General features: G+C 36.9%; 2 protein-coding genes across 2 annotated transcripts in view; one reads left to right on the top strand and one right to left on the bottom strand.

The window, feature by feature from the left end:
- The window catches only part of LOC116840947 (soluble scavenger receptor cysteine-rich domain-containing protein SSC5D), a 16,303-nt gene extending 9,565 nt beyond the window's left edge, over positions 1–6,738 (top strand). The window contains exons 5-11 of the mRNA XM_032808326.1: positions 948–1,026; positions 3,374–3,425; positions 3,886–3,985; positions 4,100–4,187; positions 4,273–5,249; positions 5,321–5,524; positions 5,670–6,738. Coding sequence (XP_032664217.1) covers positions 948–1,026; positions 3,374–3,425; positions 3,886–3,985; positions 4,100–4,187; positions 4,273–5,249; positions 5,321–5,524; positions 5,670–5,804 — 1,635 coding nt within the window. The 3' untranslated portion in view covers positions 5,805–6,738. The remainder of the gene's footprint in view (positions 1–947; positions 1,027–3,373; positions 3,426–3,885; positions 3,986–4,099; positions 4,188–4,272; positions 5,250–5,320; positions 5,525–5,669) is intronic.
- Positions 6,739–7,113: 375 nt separating this feature from the next.
- On the bottom strand, positions 7,114–8,391 carry LOC116840950 (tctex1 domain-containing protein 2-like). The gene is made up of 4 exons (XM_032808331.1): positions 8,113–8,391; positions 7,803–7,936; positions 7,509–7,642; positions 7,114–7,383 (listed from the first exon to the last, which is right to left on the bottom strand). Exons 1-4 carry the CDS (start codon positions 8,280–8,282, stop codon positions 7,336–7,338), a joined length of 486 nt encoding a protein of 161 aa, XP_032664222.1. The 5' UTR covers positions 8,283–8,391; the 3' UTR covers positions 7,114–7,335.
- Between the last annotated feature and the right edge of the window lie 14 nt (positions 8,392–8,405).

The raw sequence follows: 8,405 nt of genomic DNA, 5'->3' as shown, positions 1-8,405 counted from the left end.
ATATATATATATATATATATATATATATATATATATATATATATATATATATATATATATGACTCTTTCCTATTATAGCAATCAAAATTACGATTTAAATTTTAAGTATATAGGCATGATTCTTCTTTATTCTGCTTGTAACTTATGAACAATGAAACATTTCTGCTGTATTTTCAATCGACTCGAAAAGATCGAATCTGAAGGAAGAAAGAACGAAGTACCGTATCGAAAGGACTATGTCTTGTTGAGTAAAAGTGTTGAGAGTAATCTCATAATTGTTGTAATGACATTGCTATTTTCTACGATATATTGGGCATTAGGAAATCATGGTGAGGCGCAAGATCAGTGCTGCGTGTAACTGAGGCCGAGGTAATTGCAGTATTCGCCAGTTGTGCGACTTATGAACTAGCATTCAATGAAAATAAATTGGCTGTGCGTGTAATTCGCTCTTGTACTCCTTACGCTAGCCGGATATATCTTCAGACTAACGGGTTTGAAAATCTTTAAGGGACGCCGCCTACCTTTGTGCCCGAGACGCTAGAATATAACTAGCAGTTTGTGGAAGTAAATTTACCGTAGTTCGTATGTAATTCGTGTAAAAGTAGTACGAGACACGCATGCGAATTGTGCGTATGAAACGTGGCAAAAACATATGTTAATTTCATTCATAACATAGCTTCAGTTAGTGCCGTTGAAGTAATTATTGGCCTTGGTTCTCGACTGGAATTCCGCGGAATTCAAACATTGAGAACGATTCACCCACGCTTTTAGGACAGTCGTAATCGAAGTCTTATAAGGAGACTGTGACGCCTACTCTGACGCGAGCTTTAATTTGTCACGATTATTCGTGGAACGTTGTTGCATACACAAAAGTGGATGATCCGGATGCCCGCGCCTGTGGTGTGAGATTACGTTTTGAGGGTTTTCTTCTTCTCTTATGTTTACAGGTCCAACCCGGTCAGAGCAAAACGATCGCGTATAAGCAGGTGTCATACCAGTACAATAAGAACTTAGACGGGAAGCCAGGTGAGGCAATTCATATTCGCGCAAAATCATGTATAAGAACACAAGAATAGTATCAGAAATATTTGAATGGCAAGGAGCCAAGTACGGATGCTTAGTGCCATTAGATATTAATATTGCTTTAATAATATTAACCGGTTCACTGGTAAGCACACATATACGTGTAGGAAAAAAAAGTGCTACAACTGGTAAGCACACATATATGTGTTCGCTGTATATCTCCGCCAGTTTTAAACGAATTTGCATGAAACTTGCTATCCTCATGTTTTTTGGATCGCTGATTAAGAATCCGAAGTTAAATTTGAGAAATTTAAAATGACGGATCCAATATAGCGGCTTCAAGTGACTAACTTTGATATTCCATTACAGATACGGAACAAACTCGGTATGATATTCGGTATGATTCCATGGATACTCCGTTCCCTAACAAATTGAGAACGTCCTGGGGACGTCCTGGGGACGTTTCTACGTCCTCAGGAAATCTGTGGGACGTCCCCAAAAGATTTTGTGCTGTACGCTAGTGAAATATTATGAATTTTATATTATAAATTATAAAATGAAACATATAAAAATATATTCAGAATTGATTTTAGAGAAAATTTGACCCTGGAAATATAATGAATGATATAAAGAATATTAGTTTTGGGTGCATAGGGTAAAAGTACCGGTAACGGGACAAATTTGACCTCGAAATCAGCTACCCAAAAAACCACTTATTAGATAAGCTTTTATGTAAAATGCGGAATTTTTGTTCTCACCAATTTTGGCACGAAACCTTGGTTCCGAGTTCACCAGTGAACCGGTTAACCTTTAGAGGGCCGGGATTTGAGAGGGCATATCCGCCTTAGTAAAATGGTAAAAAAGGTATCTTATATCATAGATTGACCATACACACTAAGTATCGATCATGGGTAGCGCCAATATATTGGCTTTCCGGTCCGGAAGGGATCAGCCCGTATATAAAATTTCAAATTCGAAAAAAATACTTCTTTCACATCAATTTGTAAGTGTAAATATGCGTTTCCGATGTATTTTTCGACGTAGAATCCAAATCTGATGTCAAAAATACAGTAAACCTGGAAACAACCCCTATAAAATTACAAAAACTACCCCTTTTATCACGCAAATGGGGGGGGGGGGGCAAATTTACATTAAATAATATTAAAAATTGCTAATAATATTAAGAAAATGAATATTTAATAAAAAAAAAAATTGAACAAGTTATTCTGGTGCGCCAAAATATTGGTTTTCCGGACCTCTAAAGGTTAAGAATAGTATGCTAATACATACAGTATAACATAATAATATGTTAGCCAACTTAGTATGGTACGGTGAATAGACAGTCGTATCGTAACTATGGAGCACACTGTAGAATGTAGCGAACTATCGCAATGGCGAAGATCGGTTTCCCTGGATTAACCGAGACGAGTAACACCTCGGTCGCGCCGCGTGGTCACGGCGAATAGCGCGCGAGCGCGTTTTAAACGATCATGAAAGGTAGGGGAGCCGGTTGCTCGTGTCGCGCCTTAAAAGGCGCGCGGCGGCCTTGCTGGTTTACAGTTAATTGATAATGAGAAAAATGAAGCGTATCAGATTTGAGTGCTACACGCATCTCTCGAGCAATTCTAATTACGTTGCGTGGAGAGTATCGGTATGATCGCATTGAAAGAACGTGAGTTCCCGCTTCTTGTTCCCGAGCTGGAACCAACGGTGGACAGGCCAGCTGATACGAGCGGACGAGCTCCTTGAATTTCGCACGAGAATGTATCCGATACATCGCGGTGGTCATTTCCACCGCGACGCAACTCTGCGCTGAAAGCGCAGAGGTTTTTCCTGTGTCTCTGTATTTGGCGGAGACGGCACGGTCGTAGCTCATGTTCTTTATGCGATCACGCATAACACACAAGCGTAGCCATATTAGGACCGCCTGTAACAGGAGACTGACCCGATTTCTCCGTATACTCTCCGCTATACTGTCCCTAAAGAAAGGATGAAAGATAAAAGAGAAAGATCGTGGGGGAGGAAGAGGTAGTTGAAGGTGGGTAAGTTATGACGACGCGAGAGCAAGGATGACCGTTGTCATCGGGTCAGCGGGTGAGGGTCGTCGACCAAGGAGGTCTGTATCGGCCGACAGAGAGTAACAATTGCCGGAGTAGATAGAGTTATAATCTTGTGAATATCGGACTGAAATCAACGAGACGTAGGTCATCGTCACTTGTATCGTTTTTGTTGTTTTTGAGCACTAAGACTTTACATTGGCAATTGCTCAAAACAAATTTGTTTGTATACTTTTAGAAATATTACAGTACTTAGTTGTAACGATAGCATAATCAATAATCTATTGTTCCAGATTCGTGGATTACATCAGAAAACAAACTGCCACTCACTGGCGCGCCCTTGATGTGAGTATACAGCTTTGCTTCATAACGAAAGTCCTAAAATACCACCAGTTTCTGAATGGATGCCAAATGACTTGGTTGCATGACGCATCTATTTCTTATTAAAATGAAATAATCCTATTTTGTAATCGTCTCTTAAATGCATGCTTGCTACTTGAGCAAAATTTATTATAGATTAGTGATGTCAGTAGCCGAATACTCGAATATTCAGATACTAATCAGATATTCGAGTCTTTCGGGTATTTCAAAAATCATCCGAGTACTCTCGAATACTGTGAAAAATGAAGGATAATACTAGTTAATGCAAAAATCAATAACAGGTAGTAGATAGATATTAGTTTGGTATTATTCATGATTTTTGGTTCTAAATACTCAGGTAGATGGTTATGTTTCTACTGTAGATATGACTTATTTTATAAATATAAAAATTATGGAATATATACAGAAATTTATACGCTTACAGCGACGACATTCACGAAACCACTTACGAGGAAACTAAAACTCCAGCGACGTATCAAAGTCCGGAGCCGATCATCAAAAAATCAGTGGTCAATAGAGAACTGGTTAGTAAAAGCATATATTATCAAAATACTTTTGTAGCATCGATTTTATTTTTATCAATATTAAGTGAGAAGAACTTGTAAGCATTACTATTAAAATACAATCATATTTTTCAGGTCTATGGCGACAGCTCAACACCCCGTTCAAAGCAAATTTCCCCTTCGTCGGGAACTCAGAGGGATGTAAAGTACATTCACGAAACCAGTATGTAATTTACATAATATTATGAAATTTGTCGTTTCTGAACTTGTAATACCAATCTCAAAATAAACAAATAATCTGTTGCTAGGTTATCAAACCGAACCACGGCCGGTTCAAAGCGCTGTAACTACAGTGCATACGAATGCTCCGCAAGAATACAAAACCATTGAGTATGTACCGGTCCCATCGCCAACTCCGGCGATACCGATCAATCTAGCGCCCGGCCCAAATACAAAAGTTACCACTACGATTAAGACATACACCTACGAGCTGCCAGGAGCGCCGGAGACGTATCTACCAGGTGGCAATGTGCCAGGAAGCGTTGTGCTTCCCGGCGAGCAAACAATTACATACACCCTACCGAGAGGCAGCAACATCACAGACAAGACCGTCACCTACCAGACCGTGACGGAGAATGCACCGGGACATCCTGGTACACCGATTAGATATAGCAGCCCGTCTCCGACCGATGTCACTAAAAAATCTACAACCATTCATAAGGAGGCTAAGTACTATCAAGAGGAGCATCATGGAACATTGCCGTACGATGACAGCCAACCGACGCAGCCTTCCTACGCCTACCGCGCTGGTCCACCGCCAACGAACATGGAGACTAAGACCACTGTAACCAAGAAGTATTACCAGGTCGACGGCAATTATCCCAATGGACATGGGCCGGGTGATCGCCCAGACTATCCTGGCGGTACAACAGTCATATATCAAAATCAACCGCCCACGGTAACGGAAACGCACAGCAAGACTGTCAATCGATACGAGGAGTATGGACCTGGCAGGCCGTCCAGTCCAGCGCTCGACCAGCCGGACATCTCGACGAAGACCGTAACGACCTATTATCCGCAACATTCGCCACAGCCTGGCACTATTTATAAGTTCTCGAATACCACAACGACGATACCGCCGAAGAAGCACGCGGACGATCACGAGGTCCTCCTGCCGAAACCTTTCCCGACTGGTGTTCAAATGTACCCCACTAAACCGACCACTAATGGTGAAGGACCGCCAGCAAAACTCGAAGACCTTATGGCTTCATTCTCTGATTCCGAGGTGAGGTAATTGATACTCTGTTATGGGCGCGATAGATCAGAAAATTATATGTTTCGTTTGCTCTCACACAGCGAGAAGTATTGGAGGATATAGAAAAACAAGAACGCCAGAAGAAGAAGCAATCTTCAGCTGTGAAGAAAGAAGTTGATTTCGCTCCGCATACACCACCGAAAGTGAAAAGCAAGAACGTTGCTGGACCACCGGTCTATTATCCTCCTGGCTCAGCGGAATTCACCAAGAAGGAAGAATCTAGCGCTGCCATGTCGCAATCTGGCGTAAGTCATTAAAATTACTGAATGTATTGTACGAAGTATTGAGCGATTCTGCATTCTCGATATGTATTGTTCTGTATGCGTGTTCCTGAAAACGAAATGTCTGATTGGATCTGCTAAATTAATTCTGCTTTTTACTGTTTTCCAGGGTGAATGGCAAAAAGCAAGTGGAAAATATGAATACGAGGCTTCCAGCAAAAGCAAAAGCAAAAGCAAACAAGGAGGTGCTGTTGTGCCTGTTTGTCTACCGTTGTGCTGCGCATTACCGTGTGTTATTATGTAACTACTCGTTGTATTAACATATTGATACGTTCATCGCCAAGGCTTAAATTGGCTGTAGACCACGTGGACCACCAACTGTTAGAATTGTGGTTTTTTATAGGACCATTATATATCGGTAAAAAAAGTCCGGATTTGGAATTATTGTATAGAAAATACCAGAGATTTATACTGACAGCGCTACTTTATACTACAAGTGTAAACGAGCACTTACTAACTAAAAGGACTTATTATTCGTATGAGAAACAAAACTGTATACCAGCTATCGTTGGTGGTACACGTGGCAATGTGTTAATTAAGTATATAACGTGGTATACATATTTTACACTGCATTATAAGCCAAGAAAGAAGCACAATCTACATAAATTCAAATGATCAAAAGAAGGCTTGATATAAAAATGTGATTGATATGTTAGTACATTTAAAATTTCTCCCGTGTCAACACGAGATCTGATTGTTTATCTTGCATATTCTGAAATCTTATGTGTTTTTCTCTTTCTATTTCCACGACCAGAATATCCATTAAGAGTATAGTTAAAGAAAATCGATATATGTATGCATGTTAATATTTAACACGCGATGTAATCAAGACAAATCGTGCTATTACATCGTAAAAGCGAATCTTGTTCAATATGCTATTGACTTTATGTTAACGTATTTATACATATGATGAAGATATTTTAACATTATATTTATTTTATTTTTGTTATATGAAGATAACAATGACAAATGATTAATTTTAGATTTTTTAAACGTGCTACAGTGTGTGGCAATTGTTATAACAAGATATTATAAATGGTGCCTTTTGTAAATTCTTTATATCTATGTTGCTGTATATTCTATATTTAAAGCAACAAAATAAGTCAGAAAATTAATTAATAATATGGTCATATAGAATATATTAATAAACTGATTAAAATTTTTATTAACAAACCATATATTTTTGTATTTTTATTTACATTGCTTACTATAATAATACTATGTAGTAGATCATATAATATTAGTAACTGGTTATTTAAATTAAATGGTAATAATAATATTCATATTTCCAAAAATAGTAAAATCTGTTACAATTTATAAATAAATAATATTATTATTGTCATTCACACACAGGATACACTTAACTTCAAATTATCACATAAATTAAAGACTATTTAGAGAGAATATTTTTTTGTTGAAAGTGTATGAGGAGAGCAAATCATGACATTAGATATCGTAACACAAGTAGGATAAATTTTTAATTACATTATACTACCGTGAATTATGGTGCTATAATAATTTTAGTGTATAAATAAGTATAAGTGGAAAATATATCACTGCAATCATGCATATATTACATATAGAATAAAAATATTATTTGTAATTATATGTAAAAATTGTGCCATGTCATGACATGTTACGTTGTGTGTGTTTTAATGTACAATAATATATAACAAGTTGTACTTAAATACTAATAAATATGCTTATATTTCCAGACAATATTTTTTCATTCATGCGTTTACATTTATTTCTGTTTTCAGAAAAATATTCCGCTTTTAATAAAAATAAATTGCATATACTGTAGCCACACAGAATATAGTGTCCTGAAAAATATAATGTAATCAATCCAAAAAAAATTAAGATATAAATAAATTAAGATATTGTATCTAAAAACTACTTATGAAAGATGAGAGAGAAAAGATTGAAATAAAATCTGTCTCATTCTTACATTAGTAAAACTATCATAAGCATACGTGTCAGCTTCTGCATCCCAAATACATCTTGTACCTACTTTAACACCAGCACCATGCTGCTGTCCCAAAACTACATTGACAATATACTTATATCTTTTAAATTGTAGATCTATAAACATGTCCAAAAAAATATGATGAGTATTTAATATATAAAATTGCCCATGTAAATATATATAAAATAGTTTCTAGATACATATTATGAGAAAACTTTAATTAATAACCTATATTAATTACCTTAATAACCTTAATTATTATAACTTAATTATCACCTTTGATTTTTCCTTCAATAATATCTGCAATATCTTTGGTCCATTGAGCAGCTGCTTGTGCATCATATGACTTTGTGGCAAGTTGGTCAAACAACACATCATGTATTATCTCTTTTGCACTTAGAGGTTTAAACCTGTTAATTTTTGTCTTAATTTTAATTTTATTTAATCGAATTGAAAGAATATTATATATTTTTTAAGCATTAGTCTTACATTGATTTCAAAATAGACAAAAACCTGGCTTATGTGTGATGTACAATCTGAATTCGTAAAGATATAAAACTTGTAAATATTGAATAAAACAACTTACTTTTCATGCATATGTGGTCGAACTTGATAAACAGGTTGCTGAGCTATTTCGTTCTCAACGTTTTCGAAAATTTCCGAATTCATATCTTTCTTTTCCACCCCTTGCGCTATCCCCGTTCCTTGTGCCGGCCCATGTTTTGCTAAATGTGATGTTTGTTCTGCCTCTGCCATATGTATCTACTTTTATGTGACAATGTTACAGCATTCTACAGTTCTGTCAAATCAGTATATTCAACATATATAATAGTAGACTATTGCTCAAAGAATGGTAACCATTGGTTACCCCCCCCCCCC

Source organism: Odontomachus brunneus, unplaced genomic scaffold, assembly GCF_010583005.1.
Source record: "Odontomachus brunneus isolate Ranch 3 - 2012 unplaced genomic scaffold, Obru_v1 Obru_scaffold_013, whole genome shotgun sequence".
Lineage (NCBI taxonomy): Eukaryota > Metazoa > Arthropoda > Insecta > Hymenoptera > Formicidae > Odontomachus > Odontomachus brunneus.
Note: the sequence above shows the minus strand (reverse complement) of the source record. Positions and strands in the feature narration are given on the sequence as shown.

What these genes read in the sequence shown, in the direction of transcription:
- LOC116840950 (XM_032808331.1), bottom strand. Translation starts at nt 8,282, where the DNA reads ATGGCAGAGGCAGAACAAACATCACATTTAGCAAAACATGGGCCGGCA. An exon ending in CGACCACATATGCATGAAAA is followed by an intron (nt 7,937 to 8,112) that starts GTAAGTTGTTTT and finishes AAAAATTAACAG; the next exon opens with GTTTAAACCTCTAAGTGCAA. An exon ending in TATTGAAGGAAAAATCAAAG is followed by an intron (nt 7,643 to 7,802) that starts GTGATAATTAAG and finishes ACATGTTTATAG; the next exon opens with ATCTACAATTTAAAAGATAT.